The 22,739-nt window shown below is 47.1% G+C and overlaps 2 protein-coding genes across 2 annotated transcripts in view; one reads left to right on the top strand and one right to left on the bottom strand.

Moving 5' to 3' along the window:
* Positions 1–247: 247 nt before the first annotated feature.
* Positions 248–22,739, bottom strand: part of LOC140390504 (zinc-binding protein A33-like) — a 34,057-nt gene continuing 11,565 nt past the window's right edge. Inside the window, exons 2-6 of the mRNA XM_072475673.1 lie at positions 12,676–12,771; positions 9,588–9,821; positions 7,888–7,910; positions 7,680–7,795; positions 248–859 (exon numbers count right to left, since the gene is read on the bottom strand). Of these exons, the coding sequence (XP_072331774.1) occupies positions 282–859; positions 7,680–7,795; positions 7,888–7,910; positions 9,588–9,821; positions 12,676–12,771 (1,047 nt within the window). The 3' untranslated portion in view covers positions 248–281. The remainder of the gene's footprint in view (positions 860–7,679; positions 7,796–7,887; positions 7,911–9,587; positions 9,822–12,675; positions 12,772–22,739) is intronic.
* Positions 16,389–20,224, top strand: LOC140390501 (uncharacterized). The gene is made up of 2 exons (XM_072475671.1): positions 16,389–19,812; positions 19,843–20,224. Exon 1 carries the CDS (start codon positions 17,108–17,110, stop codon positions 18,464–18,466), a length of 1,359 nt encoding a protein of 452 aa, XP_072331772.1. The 5' UTR covers positions 16,389–17,107; the 3' UTR covers positions 18,467–19,812; positions 19,843–20,224.

The following is a 22,739-nucleotide window of genomic DNA, read 5'->3' as shown; positions in this document are numbered from 1 at the left end:
TGGGGCCACCCCCACCCCCACACAGTGAGTGGGACCTTCCCCTCCCCCACCCAGTGGCCCAGTGTGTGTGGCCATCCCCACCCCCCACCCAGTGAGTGGGACCTTCCCCTCCCCCACCCAGTGACCCAGTGTGTGGGGCCTTCCCTTCCCCGACCCACTGACCTAGTGTGTGGGGCCTTCCCTTCCCCCACCCGCTGACCCAGTGTGTGGAGCCTTCCCCTCCCCCACCCGCTGACCCAGTGTGTGGGGTCTCCCCCTCCCCCACCTACAGGAAACAGTCTTTATTTGGATGAAGGGATAAAACCCTCATCCTCCTGGATTGTTACTGTCCGCGGACAGATTTTCAGGGGTTCTCTGTTTTTACCACCATCAGTGAGACTTGGACTGAAATAAGGATAGAGTTTCTCAGTGAATGTCCCAGTGAAAGTGTAGATACGAGACTTGTTATCTGAGTTATAAAAGGAAACCTTCCCTCCCTCATAATCCAGACAGACTCGAATCTTTCTCGGCTTCACTCTCAGATCTAAGAGTTTTGGTGGATTCTCACAAGCCGAGTATTTATTCCCCTGTCTCAGCATCAATGTCCAGAATCCGTTATCTGGATCCAGGGTGAATTTCCCCTTCCTGTTTACGGATTCCTTGGCCACACCCACACTCCAATCAGTCTTGTTTCCCACCTCCACCTCCCAGGAATGTTTTCCTGATGTGAATCCCTCTGATCCCAGGACACAGGGACAGCGATCGAATCTCTCCGGATTGTCGGGAAGCTGCACCCGTTTCCCGGTGTATCTCACGGTGCTCAGCTCCTCAGACAGGAAAAGGACAGGATGGGCTGTATTAGGGTCGAAGGTCACTGGAGCTGGGAACAGATGGACACGGATAAAATGTTAGTCCCTCTCACTGTAACTTTCACAGCCGGTTAGTGATTGGCAAAATCAGCAAGGAACCAGAATTAGGAATTTATCCCCTGGGGAAGAGTTTAAACAGAATACAGGGGAAACGGGAAGACACGGGAAACGGGGGAAGGTTTTACCTGGAGACCACACTGTGGTAATACCAGGTATTGCGGTACCTGAGAGGCCGACGCCATTGGTTGAGACCCTGGAGTCTACCATTGGCTGTGTGAAGTAGCTCCGCCCTGAAGGCGGGGTATAAGAGATGGTGCCGTCCCAGCAGCCTTCACTTTCTGTTACGAAACTGCTGGGGATCAGTTCTAGTGCATTAAAGCCTCAGTTACTGAATACCTTCGTCTCGAGTATATTGATTGCACATCAATTTAATGCACTGCAACTCAGCTGGAAGGATGGATCTCCGTATCAAGCCAGAGTGCCTCCAACTCAGCCCCCACGCGGAAAACCCGGCCTGCTATATTTAAATACTGGCTGGCGTGTTTTAAGGGTTGCCCAGAGACGGCCGAAGGAGAGCCCACTGAAGGTCAGAAAATGCATCTCCTGCGATCAAGGGTCAGCCCTGGGATCTATCCCATTATCGAGGAGGCGGCGAAGTACGATGCCGCCATCCTACTACTGGAAGGACATTACATCCGCCCTGTTAACCAGGTCGACGCTCGCCACCTGCTCGCTACGAGGCGGCAAAGCCCCGGGGAATCACTGGAAGAATTCTACCGGGCGCTACTGGTGCTGGGCCAAAGCTGCAGATGCCCACCAGTTTCGGGAGCGAGCACACTGAACTTTTAATAAGAGTTGCTGTCGTGGCAGGTATGAGCTCCTCTGATATCCGCAGGAGGCTCCTGGAGAAGGACACACTTGGGCTCAGAGAGGCACGGGCCCTGGCTGGGTCCATGGACATCGCATACCAAAACACGCAAGCCTACGCTCCCGACCGCGTGTCCGCCTCCTGGCCCGCATGGCACCCCGCTGCGCAGACCCCCAGATCTTCCCCCTGACCCCACTGGCCTGCGCTACCGGACAGCCCGCTAACGCCGTTGGAGCCCGCTGCTTTTTCTGCGGGCAGGCAGGTCATCCGCGCGCGTGCTGCCCGGCCCGCACCGCCACCTGCAAAGGGTGCGACAAAAAGGGGTCTGTCAGGTCGTCGCCATCGCCGCGCTCTCCGGTGGCTCCGGACCGCCGCGGCAAAACCCCCCCAGGCCCCGACCGACCAGCGCTCCTTCCCTAGGGCCATGTGCGACACAAGGGCGCGGCCATTTTGCGCCACGAACACCGCGCCGCCATTTTGTCCATCCCCGCCGCCATCTTGGGATTTCCTGGACACCATGTGCGATCCGTGGGTGACGCCTTCTTGGATGGGGCCCCAGGCCCCCAGCTCGGCTGACTACACGCTGCCCGACCAGAGCTCGCAGCTGCTTCATCTGGCATCGGTGACGTTGGACCAAAGTCGCCCTCGGACACTCGCGATGGCTACAACGACGGTCCCCGTGACCCACCCTTTAAGCCAAAGGATCTCCCTGGCCTCCGGGTCACATTCGGTGGAAATAAAGGGGTACTGCCTGGCGAACCTCACTGTCCAAGGTCGGAAATTCGATAATTTCCACCTGTATGTCCTGCCGCAACTCTGCGCGGCTACCCTCCTGGGGCTGGATTTCCACTGCCACCTGCAAAGCCTGACCTTTGAATTCGGCGACCCTATACCGCCCCTTACTGTCTGCAGCCTCGCGACCCTTAAGGTCGACCCGCCTTCCCTGTTTGCAAACCTCACCCCGGATTGCAAACCCGTCGCCACCAGGAGCAGAAGGTACAGCGCCCAGGACCGGACCTTCATCAGGTCAGAAGTCCAAAGGCTGCTGAAGGAAGGAGTCATCGAAGCGAGCAACAGTCCCTGGAGAGCTCAAGTAGTGGTGGTAAAGATCGGGGAGAAACATAGGATGGTCATCGACTACAGTCAGACCATCAACAGGTTTACGCAGCTGGACGCGTACCGTCAACCCCGTATAGCCGACATGGTAAACAGGATCGCGCAATACAAGGTCTTCTCAACGGTGGCTCTCAAGTCCGCCTACCACCAGCTACCCCTCCGTATTAGTGACCGCAAGTACACTGTCTTCGAAGCAGATGGGCAGCTCTACCAATTCTTAAGGGTTCCCTTCGGTGTCACTAATGGGGTCTCGGTCTTCCAGCGAGAGATGGACTGAATGGTTGACCGTTACGGCTTACGCGCAACGTTTCCGTATCTGGATAACGTCACCATCTGCGGCCATGATCAGCAGGACCACGACGCCAACCGTCGCAAATTCCTCCAGACCGCACAAATCCTTAACCTCATGTACAATAAGGATAAGTGCATGTTCCGCACCGACTGCATAGCCATCCTTGGCTACGTAGTGCGGAACGGAGTTATAGGCCCTGACCCCGAACGCTTGTGCGCCCTCATGGAGTTCCCCCTCCCTCACTGCCCCAAGGCCCTGAAACGCTGCCTCGGGTTCTTCAGCTATTACGCTCAGTGGGTCCCGAAATACGCAGACAAAGCCCAACCCCTAATCCAGTCCACGACCTTCCCTCTGTCGACCGAGGCCCGCCATGCTTTCAGCCGCATCAAAGCAGACATTGCAAGGGCCACGATGCGCGCTATCAACGAGTCCCTCCCCTTCCAGGTCGAGAGCGATGCGTCCGACGTCGCTCTGGCGGCCACCCTCAACCAAGCGGGCAGGCCCGTGGCTTTCTTTTCCCGTACCCTACATGCTTCCGAAATCCGCCACTCCTCGAAAAGGAGGCCCAGGCCATAGTAGAGGCTGTGAGACATTGGAGGCATTACCTGGCCAGCAGGAGGTTCACTCTCCTCACAGACCAACGGTCGGTAGCCTTCATGTTCGATAATGCACAGCGGGGCAAGATTAAGAACGACAGGTTCTTGCGGTGGAGGATAGAACTCTCCGCCTACAACTAGGAGATCTTGTACCATCCCGGGAAGCTGAATGAGCCTCCTGATGCCCTGTCCCGCGGCACTTGTGCCACCGCACAAGTGGACCGCCTCCGAGCCCTCCACGAGGACCTCTGCCACCCGGGGGTCACTTGTTTCTTCCACTTCGTTAAGACCCGCAACCTGCTCTACTCCATCGAGGAGGTCAGGACAGTCACCAGGGACTGCCAAATCTGCGCGGAGTGCACTTCTACCGGCCAGAGAGGGCGCACCTGATAAAGGCTTCCCATCCCTTTGAACGCCTCAGTATGGAGTTAAAGGTCCCCTCCCCTCCACTGACCGCAACACGTATTTCCTGAACGTGATTGACGAGTACTCCCGGTTCCCATTCGCAATCCCCTGCCCAGACATGACCACAACCACCGTCATCAAGGTCCTCCAGGGTGTCTGTACACTGTTCGGTTTCCCCGCGTACATACACAGCGATAGGGGGTCCTCCTTTTATGAGCGACGAACTGCGTCAATTCCTGCTCAGCAAAGGCATCGCCTCGAGCAGGACGACCAGTTACAACCCCCGGGGAAACGGGCAGGGAGAGAGGGAGAACGGAACGGTCTGGAAGACCGTCCTACTGGCCCTCCGGTCTAGGAATCTCACAGTCTCCCGCTGGCAAGAAGTGCTCCCGGTGGCCCTTCATGCCATCCGGTCACTGCTCTGAACAACCACCAATCAGACACCTCATGAGCATCTTCTTGTCTTCCCCAGGAAGTCCTCCTCCGGGACCTCGCTCCCAACCTGGCTAGCAACACCCGGACCCATCCTGCTTCGGAAGCACGTGCGAGTGCACAAGTCAGACTCGTTGGTCGAGAGGGTCCACCTGCTGCACGCTAACCCGCAGTCACTCTGTGAGGAGAGTGAACCTCCTGCTGGCCAGGTAATGCCTCCAATGTCTCACAGCCTCTACTATGGCCTGGGCCTCCTTTTCGAGGAGTGGCGGATCTCGGAAGCATGGAGGGTACGGGAAAAGAAAGCCACGGGCCTGCCCGCTTGGTTGAGGGTGGCCGCCAGAGCGACGTCGGACGCATCGCTCTCGACCTGGAAGGGGAGGGACTCGTTGATAGCGCGCATCGTGGCCCTTGCAATGTCTGCTTTGATGCGGCTGAAAGCATGGCGGGCCTCGGTCGACAGAGGGATGTCACTCTCGCTCTCTCCTTCGCTCATTCCCTTGATCTCACCTGTTCCCTCGCTCTTGCTCTTTCGCTCTCGTCACTCCCTCGATCTTGCTCTCTCCCTCGGTCTCACTCCCTTGTTCTTGCTCTCTTTCTCGTTCTTGGTCACTCCCTCAATGTCACTCTCTCTTGTTCTTGATATCTCGATCGCTCCCTCGATCTTGTCCTCGCTCGCTCCCTCGTCCTCGCTTGCTCGCTCCCTCAACCTCTCTCTCTACCTCGCTCTCGGTCGCTCCCTCGATCTCACTCTTAATTGCCTCGCTCACTGACTCGATCTCCCTCTATACCTCACTCTCCCACTGTGTCTTGGTTCCCTCGCTCTCTCCCTCTCGTTCTCCCTCTCTTTCTCTTTCTCCCTCACTCTCCTTTGCTCCCGCTCGCTCTCTCTTACTTTGCTGTCCCTCACATTTTCTTTCGCTTTACCCCACTCTCTCCTCCTCTCTGTATGTAGTCTCCCTTCGGGACCTAGCGCCCGCCGGAACCCCACGCACTCCCGAGCCATTAGCCCCACCTCCACCACCCCCGCAGCAGTGGGAGGGCTCAGTATTCCCGCCACTCCGGCCCTGGCCCGGCCACTCATCGGCGCCCCCTACAAGTTTCCCTCCCCCAGGCCAATCGCTTGCCCCAACAGCGCCGCCCAGGGATGATGAAGCTGCTGAGGAGGCCGAAACTATGCTCCCGGAGTCGCAACCACCGAGACCTACACCAGGATCACCACTGAAGCTCCGACGCTCCAGGAGGACGATCAGGCCACCAGAGCGACTTATTGCTTCATCCTGACTCTCACAATAACTGAACATTTTGATCGAATCCTCGATTGTACGGTGCCTCAATACCTGGTCCTACCATGTGAAGGGCTATTTTTTTTCACTGGCCACCTCCTCCCCGACGGATTCCTTCCTAACAGGGGGTGAATGTGGTAATACCAGGTATTGCGGTACCTGAGAGGCCAACGCCATTGGTTGAGACCCTGGAGTCTACCATTGGCTGTGTGAAGTAGCTCCGCCCTGAAGGCGGGGTATAAGAGATGGTGCCATCCCAGCAGCCTTCACTTTCTGTTACGAAGCTGCTGGGGATCAGTTCTAGTGCATTAAAGCCTCAGTTACTGAATACCTTCGTCTCGAGTATATTGATTGCGCATCACACACCCTGCAGTGAGGCTGAGGAAACCCCGTTACAGAGAGGGAGAGAGAGAGTGACAGACAGAAAAGGAGAGATGGAAAGCTCAAGACATACAGAGAGAAGGAGAGAGTGGGGTAAAGCGAAAGAAAATGTGAGGGACAGCAAGGTAAGAGAGAGCGAGCGGGAGCAAAGGAAAGTGAGGGAGAAAGAGAAAGAGAGGGAGAAAGAGAGGGAGAGAGTGAGGGAACCAAGACACAGTGGGAGAGTGAGGTATAGAGGGAGATCGAGTCAGTGAGCGAGGCAATTAAGAGTGAGATCGAGGGAGCGACCGAGAGCGAGGTAGAGAGAGAGGTTGAGGGAGCGAGCAAGCGAGGACGAGGGAGCGAGCGAGGACAAGATCGAGGGAGCGATCGAGATATCAAGAACGAGAGAGAGTGACATTGAGGGAGTGACCAAGAACGAGAAAGAGAGCAAGAACAAGGGAGTGAGACCGAGGGAGAGAGCAAGATCGAGGGAGTGACGAGAGCGAAAGAGCAAGAGCGAGGGAACAGGTGAGATCAAGGGAATGAGCGAAGGAGAGAGCGAGAGTGACATCGAGGGAGAGAGCAAGAGCGAGGGAGAGAGCAAGAGCGAGGGAGAGAGTGAGAGCGGGGGAGAGAGTGAGAGCGAGGGAGAGAGCAAGAACGAGGGGGAGAGCGAGGGAGAGAATGAGGGAGAGAGAGCAAGGGCAAGCGAACGAGAGCAAGAGCGAGGGCGAGAGCGAGGGAGAGCGAGACAGAGAAGGAGAGAGCAAGAAAGGGAGGGGGAGAGAGCGAGAGAGAGAGCGAGGGAGAGTGAGACAGAGAGGGAGAGTGAGGGGTGAGAGAGTGAGGAGGAAGGGGGAAACCATTACAGACTCAAAATGAAAATCTCGACCTGAAAGCCTCGATTGAAGAAAGCTGTGCTAGAAACAGCCATCTGTAACAAAGTCTCTTTCGTTTTACTTTCAGCATTATTTTTACACCCATCTTCCCCCCTCTGTGTTTGTCTGTCTTCTGTGAGTATGTGTGTGAGTGAGTGTGTGTTTGAGTAGAGGATGGGACGAGTTTAAGTGGGGGGGGGGGGGGGGGTAGGAATTAGTCAACCTTTTGTATTTGCTGCATATTTAACTATAGTTAGTGTCATTAATAAAATTAATTGTTTTTAAATTTACAAACCTGGTGAGTGTAATTATTGGGTGGTGAAGGGCCAAAGACTTTGGGTGTTTTTCTCTGAATTATTTATTAATTTAAGTTGTGTTGTTATTCTGGGTCAAGTATGACTGAATTGACGGCGCACTCGCCCAGGGGGTCGTAACAATAGCTGATCTGACAATTCTGTATTTTAACAGAAAACTGACTGAAGTAAAGTCTAATCTGTTACAAATACAATTCTGTATTTAATATAAAGAGACCGGTCCCTTCTACTAATAACCGAGAGAGCTGTTTAATAGCTGGGGTCAGGAAGCTCACACCCACCTGTATTAATCACCGTCAGCATCTTTTTCCACACTCTGTACTGCAGTGAGCCAATGTACTTCCCCACATTTATTAACGGGTAAACCTCCTGTGGCTCTGGGAGAGTTCGCTTCAGTCTGAAACAGGAGATAAAGGTCAGTGTTGGATCATTCCAGGCTGGGCGAGAAATAGGTTAGAAATTAAAATCAAATCAGGGGATGAATTTTACCTTTTCTGTAAATCCGGAAATTTCTGTGGAACAAGAACAATTATTACTGTTTGTGTTTGGAGAATATTTTATCACAAAATGTAAAGTTACAGATTGGATTGCACAGAAAAGTACACTTTAAATATAGAAAGTTATTGGCCTGCCTCTTGCTGTCCTCACTGGACTGTGAGTTACTCCACAATATTACAAATGACTCGATCTTACTGCACAACACAACTCACAGAGTTACAATCCAATTATAAAATCCTCATCAATGTCCAATTACTGGAATTAATTTATTAACACTCACTTGGTGGAACAGATCTTAAATATTGCTGAAAATACAGACATGTTACTGATGGAAAATGACCAGATAAACAGGAATTCCATTGTCATGAAGTGCAGGTTATTAAACAGACAGGGTCAATTATATACATGTTGTAAACATTGAGCAGTCCACAGGGAGAAAAATGTCCGGTTTGGGGACAATTCTGGTTTGTGTACAATTCTGGGTTTGTGGACAATTCCGGTTTGGGGACAATTCCGGTTTGTGAACAATTCCGGGTTTGTGGACAATTCTGGGTTTGTGGACAATTCCGGTTTGGGGCCAATTCTGGTTTTTGGACAATTCCGGGTTTGTGGACAATTCCGGTTTGTGGACAATTCCGGGTTTTGGACAGCCGGATTTGGGGGGCTGTACCTGTACCAGTGTCCAATAGAAATCACCTAGAAACTGGGGTCAATCTGCAATGTTAGTTTAACCTTCAGTCTTGGGACTCATCAAACTTGTGTTTGAATCTTTGTCTGCAGTGATACTACAGACAGAGTGTCAGACCACTCTGTGTAAGCTGAAGCAGACAGAATGAATTCGAATGTCAGCTCCACTTGCTGTGAGTCACACTGAGCTCAATGAGCAACCAGCTGAGTGGGAACTCCATTGTCAGAGGCAGCGGCTTTCCGCTGAGGTCTTAAACCCAGCTCTCTTCTGTCTGCTCAGGTGAAGGTAAAAGATTCCAAGACTCTATTCCAAGAAGAGCACAGGAGTTCTCTCAGTGTCCTGGTCAACATTTATCCCTCACCCAACACTGTTCAAATAGATTCATCAGCATCTCAATACACAGCAGAGAATTCACTAAAGTAAATACTCAGGGGTTCACTGAACTTCCTGGGAAATGCTGAAAATCAAATTGATCTCAATTTAAATGTTTTCAGTGTGGAGACTCTCCCCTCTCACTCTCTGAACATTGAACTATTTAACTGCTGGGAGGAAGCTTTACCTATCTGTGTAACTGACCCTGTGGAGAGCTCTCTCCTGGACAGAATCATTCCAGTTCTAGCCGGGGAGGAGCCAAGCATTGGAAACATGGTCCTGCCTGGCTGGATCCTGGACTGTAGTTCCCAGTCTCAGACCAACAACTGGAAATGTCCACTCGGGGGAGAATGGTCTGACCATTCGGAGGGTTCCTCACTCTGGATGAAGCTGATTTTCTTCATTGTTTAATTTGATGAAACTATCCCTCTATAATATTACAGTAAACAAGGTCCAGATTTAGTCATTTCCGTGTTAAAGAGCCGTTAGTGATCCTGGGTGTGAGACAGAGGAAACCAAATGTGACAGGTGATGGGGTTGTTTTGGTCGGTGAGTTTTATATTCTGGATTTTGATGACACAACCTGCTCATTCTTCAAGACGGAGAAGGAGAGAAAAATAAATAAAGTTACCATGAAAAACTTGATGTTGTCCTGTTCACTCAGCTCTTGTTCAATCTCCTGAACAGTGACTGAAAGCGATGAGATTTCCTCCGTTATCTTCTCAATCCTCTCCTTCATCTCCTGACTCTTTTTCTCTTTCTCCAGTTTCAGATCTTCCAACTCAATCCTCTCTTCCTCACGGAGAAACTGGTGAAGCTTTTCAAATTGGGCTTTAATCTGTTTCTCTGTCTTTACACTTTGGTCCTTTGGGAAATATCAGTGAGATTGAAAATTAATGAGGATTTTTAAAAGGTTATTCAGCCTGAACAGTTCTGTTCAGATCAGAATATTCCAGAAAAAAACATTCCCAATCTAGTTAGTTCCCAAACTGGATAATTTATTAAGGTGAAGACATGACTTTGATACAGAAAACTATTCCCTCATGCAGTGAAATCTAGTTAATTGATTAGATATAATAGATAATCAATTCGCAGATGATAATTTATTCAGGAGAGGGAGCTCTAACTGAGGATCGAGTTACTGATTTCTCTATTTGGTTTACTGGTGATTATCTTGGATTTGAAACCCCAGGTTTTAGACTCTCTGTCCAGTAGAAACATTCTCTGTATCTACACTATCAAACCCTGAAATAATTATAAAGAACTCAGCTGACCTCACAGCTTCTCTATTCCAGAGAAAAGAGCCCCAGTCAATTTAATCTTTCCTGATAGGTTTAACATCTTAGTTAAGACCATAAGAAATAGGAACAGGGGAATAGGCCATTCGGCCCCTCGAGTCTGCTCCGCCATTCAATAGGATCGTGGCTGATCCGACATTCTTCATGTCCACGTTCCTGCCCTTTCCCAGTATCCCTGATCAGCAATCTATCTGCCTCAGCCTTAAATATACACAAGGGCTCTGCCCCCACAACTCTCTGTGGTAAGGCGTTCCAAAGACCCACAACCCTCTGAGAGAAGGAATTCCTCCTCATCTCAGTCTGAAATTGGCTCCCCTTTATTCTGAAACTGTGCTCTCTGGTCCTAGACTCTCCCATGAGGGAAACATCCTCTCAGCATTCACCCTGTCAGCCCCTTAACAATCCAATATGTTTCAATGAGATCATCTCTCATTCTTCTGAATTCCAATGAGTAGAGTCCCAATTTGTTTCACCTTTTCTCATTAGACAATCCCTCCATACCGGGGAATCATCCTGGTGAACCTTCACTGAACCGCCTCTGTTAGTGGGAGAGGATCTCAAATAAATCACTCAATGCCCAGGGCTCCTCCTGGTCCTCGCATCAAACTGTTTATTTCGCCGGCGGGGAGATGACGTCTGTTAAAGTCCCAGACCACCTCTCCGCCGAACAAAGGAAAACATCCATTCTTATACATTTTCAAAACAGCTACACGGCTCATTTCGGCTGGACCTTGTCCAATAATATTGGTTGTAGATTACATACATTAGTTATATATACAATTAAATTTGACATGACGTAAAGTGGGTTGGCCCCTTACCAGCCCCTGACTTCATGAAGAAGCCACTCATACTAACTGTTAAAGTTAACTTCCCTGTCTGCATCTGGACACCTTGGGCTGGCGAGGATACATAATGCTCTTTGTCCTGTGGAGCTGTTATCACTCGCTGGTGAAGTACTCCCATTTTTCCCATGTCTGTTTCAATCATTCTTGTCTCCCTGACTAACTCTGCTGTCTGGAATTGAATGATGTTACTTATACCAGTTTGCAACTGAACCCAGGCGAATGGTTGTTCTGGAATGTGGGTAGTTCAGCTAAAAGCCATTTTGTGTCTTTAGTATTGTTAGCTCAGCGAACCGCCATTTTGTGTCCTTTCTGATATTAGTAATTTTTAGTTTACAAAATCACATGCATTGTTTAGACACTATCTATTGCTACAAATTGCCTCTTATACACGCATCTGAGCCAATGGGTACCTTTTGTCTAAGAGCCTTCTTTCTAAATCTGACTTCAACAGCCTCCATTGAAATAATATCTTTCCTTAAATAAGGGACCAAAACTGCTCCCAGTGCTCCAGATGTGGTCTCACCAATACCTTATACAGTTGCAGCAAGACTTCCCGACTCTTATCCTCCAACCCCCTTGGAATGCGGGCCAACATTCCATTCACCTTCCTGATTACCTGCTGTACCTGTCTGCGAGCTTTCTGTGTTTCGTGTACAAGATCCCCAAGTCCCTCTGTGTCACAGCTTTCTGCAGCTTTTCTCCATTTAAATAATACTCTGCTCTTTTGTTCTCCTTTCCAAAATGAACAACTTCACATTTTCCCACATTACACCCCGTGTGCCAACTATTTTCCCACATACTTAACCGATCAAAATCTCTTTGCAAATGGCCTGTGTCCCTCTCGCCATTTGCCTTTCCATCTATTTTGGTTTTTTTGCAAATTTGGCTACAAGACATTCCCTTCCTCCCTCGGTGTCATTAATACATATTGTAAACAATTGCGGTCCCAGAACTGATCCATGTGGAACCCCACTGGTTACAAACTGAAAAAGAATCCCTCATCCCATTCGCTGTTTCCTTCCTTCACCCCCAATCCACCCTCCCCATTTCTCTCCTTCACTGACAATCCCCTCCTCCTCCCATTTCCCTCATTCCCCTCCCCCTTGTCCACCCTCCAAGGATCTGTGAAACATCACCTCAGGGTGATGGGCCTGTGTCGGCACTGTCAGCGAGCGGGTCACGATACAAGGCAGGAGAGTGATGATCCCTCGCTGTGAGGTTAGCTCTGGTGCTCCTCAGTTTATGCAAAAGTCTGATTCTGTCTGTCTGCTGACAGGACCCTCACACCCATCCTCTGAACAGGGTCTGCATCGGGGGCTTTTGATCTTGGATCACTGTGCCCGAGGGAGGCAGAGATGGTGGAAGCGGAGGGTAACAGGGGATGGGGGTGCGGGCAGCCTGCTGTAAATATTAACGTGACAGATTTACTACCTTATTCCCAATGCTTTGCGCATTAAGATAAGTTCTGGAACCATCCTTGTGATTTCTTTTACACCTACTCCACTGTCTCTTTATAATTCTTATCATCGAGACCAGAATTCTGCCAGAATACAGAACAAATTAAGATCAGAAATACCTGAATGTGAATGAATGTTTTCTCATAATCACGTTTTACAGTGTTACATTCCTCCTCCTTGTCCTGGACTGGCTTCAGTGAGGTTCGCAGTTCCTCCTGAACAAAAACATAATTTGTACATCTTTCTGAAATAGGAACCCCAAATTAAATCTCATTCTGTTATTCACAGTGTGAGGTAGATGTTCAGTTCACAGTCTGTGTAAAACTGCTGTTCAGGATACTGGCTTAGACATTGTGAAACAAACTTTGAAAAGTTTCTCAATCCTAACTGTGGCTCATTATTCCTCTGAAATCTGTGACCCACAAATCATGGAAAAGCTGGTCTGACTCCATGAAAATTGTGGGAGACGAGGAGATCCCTACCCTGGAATGGAGCTGCCCAGGTTTGGAGTGCCGAGTGAGGGCTCACTACTCACACCCTTATCCTGAAAATCGGGGGCATCAGGAATGAGGCAGGAATTTTCTTTATTCATTTATGTGATTTGGGCATCACTGACCAGACCAGTATTCATTTTCCATCTCGAATTTCTCTCAGGACGGCGGTTGAGAGCTGCCTTCTTGAAGCAGCTGCACTCCCTGAGGTGTAGGTACACCCACCGTGCTGTTAGGGAGGGAGCTTCAGGATTTTGACCCGACGACACTGAAAGAACAGCCAATATTTTTCCCCAATCAGGATGGGGAGTGTGATCCCAGGTATCTGCTGCTCTTGTCCTTCTCGATGGTGGTGGCCGTGGGTTTGGAAGGTGCTGCCTGAGGAACCTCAGTGAGTTTCTGCAGCGAATCTTGTCGATGGTGCACACGGCTGACACTATTGGAGGTGGAGGGAGTGAATGTTTGTGGAAGGGACGCCAATCAAGCGGGGCTGCTTTGTCCTGGATGGCGTTGAGCTTCTTGAGTGTTGTTGGAGCTGCATTCACCCAGACAAGTGGAGAGTTTTCCATCTCACCCCTGACTTGTGGACAGGCTTTGGGGAGTCAGGAGGTGAGTTACTTTCAGCAGGATTCCCAGCTGCTGACTTGCTCTTGTAGCCACAGTATTTATCTGGCTCGTCCCGTTCAGCTTCTGGTCAGTGGTCACCCCCAGGATGTTAATAGTGGGGGATTCAGTAATTTTAATGACCATTGTCACAGTTTTGAGTTTCTATCACCAGTTTTACAATTGCTCCCTCCACTAGAATCCAGGCCTGAGTTGAGCTACTGACCACATGTCTACACCTTCACTAAAACTATTTCCACCTCCATAGCTCTCCCGACATCACCCGTCTCAGCTCACCTGCTGTTGAATCTCTCATTCACGACATTGTTACCTCCAGACTTGACCATTCTGACATTCTTCTGGCAGCTCTCCCACATTCTACCCTCCAGAAACTTAAAATCATCCCAAACTCTGCTGCTCATCTCCTCACTCACAGTGAGTCCCATTCCCCCATCACTCCTGTGCCCACTGACACTGACATCTCCTCACTCACAGTGAGTCCCATTCCTCCATCACCCCTGTGCCCACTGACATCTCCTCACTCACAGTGAGTCCCATTCCCCCATCACCCCTGTGCCCACTGACACTGACATCTCCTCACTCACAGTGAGTCCCATTCCCCCATCACCCCTATGCCCACTGACACTGACATCTCCTCACTCACAGTGAGTCCCATTCCCCCATCACCTGTAGAAGCCAAGTATTTCAAATACAACTAGTATAGGTAAAAGATAGCTGTTTAAGCATAAATGTTGAGCCCCAGTTTTAAATACCCATTTATACAGCATAATTCACTTTTACTGAAGTCCGTTGTTCTGGCAAATGCATATTTTCAAGATAATGACACTGTCTTGTGCTAATTGTCAAGGTCAAGGGATTGAATACACAGCACCATTGTTCACAATGCAGATAACAGCTAGGTCAGAAAAGCTGATGTTGCACATTGAAGATGGACGGCTTGCCATCAAATCAAATGTGTTTGAGTCTAACCCAAACCAATTAGGATTATATTGGGGTGTAATTAGATGACTTAAGACAGATATGAAAGTGTATAACTAAAAAGTTTCTCCCGGCCATTTTAGGTTAGGTTAGGTTAGGTTAGGTTAGGTTAGGGTTTTTGTTGTCTTTGTGAGTATTGTCTTTGTAGCTTAAGTTTTGTCTTTCTGTTAGTTTAGTCAGTTTTTGCCTTTGATTCTAGTCTCCATTTTAGTTTATGTCTTTTGGGGGTTGTCAGTTTAACAGTCTGTGTCAGTGATGTTAGTCCACTTTTGACTTTGAGTTTGAGTTTAGCTGAAGATTAGCTTTCTCTCTCTTTTCATGTTTCATTGCCAGACTTTGACCTTTTAAAAGTTACTTTCGAGCTGTCTGCCTAAGCAAAGAAAGATAATGTCTGTAATTCTCTGAAAGCTTCGAATTGTCTACGAATTGCCTTTTAAATGACTTTCAAATTGTAATCCAGCGACTACAAATAAAACAATTCTTTTTGGCACCTGAGGAGTTTATACTGCAAATTTCTGCTGAGTTCCAGTATTCGCAAAGTGCTACTGATAACCGAATAGCAGAGATGATATAAATTCCTTCAACTATACACAGTCGAATAATACAAGGAATCAAACAACTTAACACAGTCTACAAATATTACAAATCTTACAACTTGTCGAATTGCGCCAGGACTTGATTCATCAACTAAGCTTCCCCCAAACCTGGCGTAGTTCGACAGGTTAAGATTCCTATAAATTAAAGATTCCTTTAATTGGCGTAGTCAGGCAGTCGGGGGGTGGGGGGGGGGGGGGGGGGGGGGGAGTACTGAGGACGACCTTCGGAGGCCCAGGTGACGACGGAAAGCTTCGAAGATAATCGGAGGAGGTCGGGAAGCTTCGGAGATAATCGGAGGAGGCCCAGAAGACAGCCGGAACCCACGGCTAGACTGGGGTAAGAAATATCTTTTTCACCCATTAAAAGTCTTAAAGCCGCATCAATCAGTACTTCGACCCTTGAAAAGAACATTTTTTATAGACTGTTAAATAAATCAAGTGCCAGTCGGTCGGTCAGACTATCAGGCGTGACTGGAAGATTAGTCACTGCAGCAACTAAAATAAAACGTCAGTCAGCGATCAAGAAAAGTTATGGCTGATCCTAATCAAAGTGTAGATTCAGAGCCTTTAGCAGACAGAAAATTACTCCCCACTACATCCAAGGGGGGTGCTGGAATACCAGATGTTTCTGTTGAAGATATGTTGGGGGATTGTAGATCTTTCACTCGTAGACATTTTAACCTATGTGAAACCTCAAAAAAAATTGAATCAATGTATGATATCCCCAGAGGACAGTGGTCCTTCAATAATATCAAGAGAGCATGGGGAAAATGCACACGATTACACGGTGCAGAACGTGTAAAATGGTCCCTGGTAATTACGGGACAGATACACAGTCAGCAAGAGATCATTGTTAAAAATAAAAGTGATCATCAGCTTCAGTCCACTAAAGACCAACTAAGTGCAGTTCTTGAAGATTTGCAAGATGCAAAATCCAAACTTGAGCATTATGATGAAATTAGAACAGATTTGCAAAATAAAACCTCTGAACTCCAGCAGTTAAATGTTCAAATCGCAGAATTTCAAAATCAAGTTTTTAAAGTGGAGTCAGAATTCCAAAATCAAGTTTTTAAAATGGAGTCAAAATACCAACAGCTGCAATTAAATACTGAACGAAGTGATGATGAGTATAGGTCTACTAAAAGGCAATTAATTACATTGAAGAATTGCAAGATGCAAAATCCAAACTTGAAACAGATTTGCAAGATGCAAAATCCAAACTTGAGCATTCTGATGAAATTAAAACAGAATTGCAAGATGCAAAATCCAAACTTGAAACAGATTTGCAAGATGCAAAATCCAAACTTGAGCATTCTGATGAAATTAAAACAGAATTGCAAGATGCAAAATCCAAACTTGAGCATTATGATGAAATTAAAACAGATTTGCAAGTTGCAAAATCCAAACTTGAGCATTATGATGAAATTAAAACAGAATTGCAAGATGCAAAATCCAAACTTGAAACAGAATTGCAAGTTGCAAAATCCAAACTTGAGCATTATGATGAAATTAAAACAGATTTGCAAGATGCAAAATCCAAACTTGAAACAGATTTGCAAGTTGCAAAATCCAAACTTGAGCATTATGATGAAATTAAAACAGATTTACGAGTTGCAAAATCCAAACTTGAGCATCATGATGAAATTAAAACAGATTTGCAAAACAAAACCTCTGAACTCCAGCAGTTATCTTTTCAAATAACAGAATTCCAAAATCAAGTCTTTGAAGTGGAGTCAAAATACCGACAATTGCAATTAAAAACTGAGCGAATTGAACTTGAAAATTGCAAGTTAGTGAAAGAAAGATGTGTTTTAGAAAGAAATATAACCAGCGTGACTGAACATTGTAATTCTTTGACAAACATGCTTTCTGTACAAAAGATTGAACAAACTCAGAAAGCAGTCCAAGCCACCCACCTAGTGGCACAATCGGCAATTGCACAGCCGAGATCAATTGTTAAAAATAAATCATTTTCTCTGTCGGATGAATCAGACGAAGATAGTGTTCCTACAATACAAAATACTAAAGCAATTCGACTAGCCCCTTTAAAACGCAAACGGGTTAGAGTTGGAAGCAAAAAAATAGAAGAAGATGGTGAAACTATCACTAGAAACATATTTGACCACCAATGGGTTCATGAACAAATTGATCCTTCTAAAATTGACGAATGGTCCAAGGGTCTTCCACACCCTAAAAAGGGTGGTAAGACCACATGGGATGGAATTCACAGATTACAAGCCATTTACAGTCTCCACCCATTTGATGGAGTACAAATTCTGACTATCATGCTAGGTACTCGTATAAGTTCAACCCTTAAAAATGAAGTAGAAGTTGCCCTTGGAGACGATTTGCAAAATTTAGAAGCTGGTTGGCTAACAATCAAGAATTGGCTATTACAATTTCGCCCCCCGAGGACCAATTGGTCTAAGATCACAGCTTGCTTTCAAAAAAAGAATGAAGATATTCAGGATTTTGAGGAAAGATTTTTACGTACTTGGATGGAATATTCAGGGATGACACTCGACAAGGAAAATGACACATGGGATGCAAGCACTTTAAGTCCATTAAAAACGGCTTTTATAGCCGGTGTTAAACCTGGAGTTTCTGCTGCCTTGAATTTGGTTTTACCAGCTTGGGCCACAGCTGGCACATACCGAGACATAGTTGACCGATGCATTCAGATAGATCGTGGTTTGCACAATCAGGCAACTTTTAACACTGCAGCTGCTCAAATGCAGCCTATTGCTCAAATCCAGCCCATGTTACCTGCTGCTCCAGCGGCGGCTGTTGCAGCACCTGCAGGAATATCAGCAGTAACTACAATTTCACCACCAGCACAAGGGCAAACATGTACCCTTGCTCCATTAAAATCACGTAAGAAAATACCACAATGTCTTTCCTGTGGTAGAGTAGGACACTGGATGGCAAAATGCTATCAAAAACAACGGATGGATTTGAGAGATGATAATGAAGTAGACAATGTTCACTACAATACATCTCCACCTCGTGGTCAACCATGTAACACGTACCAACAAGACACACCCAGTATGGCTTCTGGTCAGCAACACTGGCTAAGCAACTACAACCATGGTTTGCTTTTACAGTTAATCAACAACAGTATCATAATAGCCCAACTGTTTACCACATGGCTTTACAGAATCATCTCAGGCAACTGCCTGTTCGGCCTTCCACCATTATCCAATATGAAGATGATGTTCTGATAACCTCTATCAATAAAGATGATCATGACAAAGATTTACAGATGGTCTTGAACCACCTCAGTACTAACAGTCACAAAGCTAGCTTTCACAAAGCACAAACTGCCCAGAAAGATGTTTACTTGGGACAGAAAATTTCCAAAGGAAAAAGGGGAACTTACTCAGAACACAACGGCTGCCATCAAAGCAGCTAAAGAAACCTCAATGTATCGCTAAAAAGTTGCCAAGAACTGTCAACTTAAGAAAACTGTCATTATTCTGAACGTTGCTTTATTAATTTAAAGAAATTAACATATCTTGTTAGCTGTGTTTCCTTTAACAGAATCGACAAATTCATCTACAGAAAATCAAGATACAGCACAAGATTGGTTCAGTTATATATTTAATAAGTTATTGTATTTGATATTTTAAAATAAATGTTTAAAATTAGCCTGGAAATTAAAACTTCAAACAATGTGGAAGCTGGTTTAAAAAAAACCCCAACAATCTTTGATTAAAAGCCAAAAGAACAGGTTGTTCAAAGAAATTTGATAACGGGAATTTGGCAGCAATCCAACTTTTACTCCCAGTCCATTTGAGTGACAAAAAAAAGTTTAAAGATGCGAATGGCATCATTCCAAGCTATACGCCTCTTTTTGTGCCTGTAAGAAAATTAACCCTTTCAACAAGCTTTTGTGTATTATCCAGAAGATGTCAAAGACTTGACATCAATTTTGATAATCATTTTACCATTTATTACTAGATCATACGTTCAACTTTCATTGTATAATAATTTTAATAATTATTTTGAAATGCCTGTTGCAATGTTAATTCCATTTTATTGTTTAAAACTGCAATGATTCTTTGCGCTTTTACCTATCCTATCGCATTAATGATGTATTTTAATCTTTTCTGATATATCTCAATTTTTCGATTTATCAAAGGGCCGACTGTAGAAGCCAAGTATTTCAAATACAACTAGTATAGGTAAAAGATAGCTGTTTAAGCATAAATGTTGAGCCCCAGTTTTAAATACCCATTTATACAGCATAATTCACTTTTACTGAAGTCCGTTGTTCTGGCAAATGCATATTTTCAAGATAATGACACTGTCTTGTGCTAATTGTCAAGGTCAAGGGATTGAATACATAGCACCATTGTTCACAATGCAGATAACAGCTGGGTCAGAAAAGCTGATGTTGCACATTGAAGATGGACGGCTTGCCATCAAATCAAATGTGTTTGAGTCTAACCCAAACCAATTAGGATTATATTGGGGTGTAATTAGATGACTTAAGACAGATATGAAAGTGTATAACTAAAAAGTTTCTCCCGGCCATTTTAGGTTAGGTTAGGTTAGGTTAGGTTAGGTTAGGTTAGGTTAGGTTAGGTTAGGTTAGGTTGGGGTTTTTGTTGTCTTTGTGAGTATTGTCTTTGTAGCTTAAGTTTTGTCTTTCTGTTAGTTTAGTCAGTTTTTGCCTTTGATTCTAGTCTCCATTTTAGTTTATGTCTTTTGGGGGTTGTCAGTTTAACAGTCTGTGTCAGTGATGTTAGTCCACTTTTGACTTTGAGTTTGAGTTTAGCTGAAGATTAGCTTTCTCTCTCTTTTCATGTTTCATTGCCAGACTTTGACCTTTTAAAAGTTACTTTCGAGCTGTCTGCCTAAGCAAAGAAAGATAATGTCTGTAATTCTCTGAAAGCTTCGAATTGTCTACGAATTGCCTTTTAAATGACTTTCAAATTGTAATCCAGCGACTACAAATAAAACAATTCTTTTTGGCACCTGAGGAGTTTATACTGCAAATTTCTGCTGAGTTCCAGTATTCGCAAAGTGCTACTGATAACCGAATAGCAGAGATGATATAAATTCCTTCAACTATACACAGTCGAATAATACAAGGAATCAAACAACTTAACACAGTCTACAAATATTACAAATCTTACAACTTGTCGTATTGCGCCAGGACTTGATTCATCAACTAAGCTTCCCCCAAACCTGGCGTAGTTCGACAGGTTAAGATTCCTATAAATTAAAGATTCCTATGACACTGACATCTCCTCACTCACAGTGAGTCCCATTCCCCCATCACCCCTATGCCCACTGACACTGACATCTCCTCACTCACAGTGAGTCCCATTCCCCCATCACCCCTGTGCCCACTGACACTGACATCTCCTCACTCACAGTGAGTCCCATTCCCCCATCACCCCTGTGCCCACTGACTGACACTGACATCTCCTCACTCACAGTGAGTCCCATTCCCCCATCACCCCTGTGCCCACTGACACTGACATCTCCTCACTCAGTGAGTCCCATTCCCCCATCACCCCTGTGCCCACTGACACTGACATCTCCTCACTCACAGTGAGTCCCATTCCCCCATCACCCCTGTGCCCACTGACACTGACATCTCCTCACTCACAGTGAGTCCCATTCCCCCATCACCCCTGTGCCCACTGACTGACACTGACATCTCCTCACCCTCAGTGATCTGGGCTCTCTGTTCATAGATCTTTGAAAGTTGCCACTCAAGTGGATGGAGCTGTGAAGAAGGCCTATGGTGTGCCAGCGTTCATTAGCAGAGGGATTGAATTTAAGAGCCCTGAGGTGATGATGCAGCTGTCCAAAACCTTGGTAAGGCCACATTTGGAGTTCTGGTCGCCTCATTTTAGGAAGGATGTGGAAGCTTTGGAAAAGGTGCAAAGGAGATTTACCAGGATGTTGCCTGGAATGGAGAGTAGGTCTTACGAGGAAAGGTTGAGGGTGCTTGGCCTTTTCTCATTAGAACGGAGAAGGATGAGGGGAGACTTGTTAGACGTTTATAAGATGATCAGGGGAATAGATAGAGTAGACAGTCAGAGACTTTTTCCCTGGGTAGAACAAACCATTACAAGGGGACATAAATTTAAGGTGAATGGTGGAAGATACAGGGGGGATGTCAGAGGCAGGTTCTTTACCCAGAGAGTAGAGGGGGCATGGAATGCACTGCCTGTGGAAGTAGTTGAGTCGGAAACATGCGGGACCTTCAAGCGGCTATTGGATAGGTACATGGATTACGGTAGAATGATGGGGTGTAGATTAATTTGTTCTTAATCCAGGACAAAAGTTCGGCACAACATCGTGGGCCGAAGGGCCTGTTCTGTGCTGTATTTTCTATGTTCTTTGTGCACCTGCTGTATTTCTGGATTGATGTTTTTCATCATGGATAAGGCGCTGCTGGGGCAGCACGGTGGCGCAGTGGGTTAGCCCTGCAGCCTCACGGCGCCGAGGTCCCAGGTTCGATCCCGGCCCCGGGTCACTGTCCGTGTGGAGTTTGCACATTCTCCCCGTGTTTGCGTGGGTTGCGCCCCCACAACCCAAAGATGTGCAGGCTAGGTGGATTGGCCACACTAAATTCCCCCTTAATTGGAAAAAATGAATTGGGTACAGTAAATTTATTTTTTTAATTTAAAAAATGAATAAGGTGCTGCTGGTGGGGGTGTCCGACTCGGGTATTCGGCGATCGTGGTCTCTGACCACGCAACTCACTGGGTGGATTTCTGGATCGATGTTTTTCCTCATGTCCAAGGTGCTGCTGGCGGGAGTGTCCGACTCGGGTATTTGGCGATCGTGGTCTCTCACCACATGCCGCACTGGGTGGATTTGCGGGTGGTTCAGGGGAGGCCCAATGGCTGTAGTGTCAGATGGACTTGGGCTGTTGGTGGAAGAGGGGTGTGTGAGCTGGTGAGGGCCCCATTCGGGGCTATATGGAGGTGAATGATATAGGGGAGGTCACAGCCGCCACATTGTGGGAGGCACTCAAGGCTGTAGTTAGGGGGGAGTTTATTTTGATTCGGGTGCACAGGGAGAGGATGGAGCGGGAAGAGAGGGATAGGGTGGTCGAGGAGATCTTGAGGGTGGATATGAGGTACTCGGTGGTGCCTGAGGAAGGGTTGTTGAAGGAGAGGCTGAGGCTCCAGATGGAGTTTGGGTTAGTGTCGATTGGGAAGGTGGTAGAGCAGTTGCGGAGGGCCAGGGGGGCAGTTTATGAATACGGGGGAAGACAAGCAGGATGCTGGCCCATCAGTTGAGAAAACTGGAGGCGGCGAGGGAGAATTGTTGAGTGAGGGATGAGGGGGGTAAGATGGTGATGGATCTGAAGGGGGTGAATGGGGTATTTGAGGCCTTCTATTGGAGGCTTTATGAGTCAGAGCCCCCGAGGGGGGAAGAGGTGATGAGGCGGTTCCTGGATGGGTTGTAGTTTCAAACGTGGAGGAGGGTCGGGTGCAGGGCCAGGAGGCCCCGATTGGGTTGCGC

Source organism: Scyliorhinus torazame, chromosome 14, assembly GCF_047496885.1.
Source record: "Scyliorhinus torazame isolate Kashiwa2021f chromosome 14, sScyTor2.1, whole genome shotgun sequence".
Taxonomy (NCBI): Eukaryota; Metazoa; Chordata; class Chondrichthyes; order Carcharhiniformes; family Scyliorhinidae; genus Scyliorhinus; species Scyliorhinus torazame.
This window is presented reverse-complemented; position numbering and strand designations above follow the sequence as displayed.

What these genes read in the sequence shown, in the direction of transcription:
- LOC140390501 (XM_072475671.1), top strand. Translation starts at nt 17,108, where the DNA reads ATGCTTTCTGTACAAAAGATTGAACAAACTCAGAAAGCAGTCCAAGCC.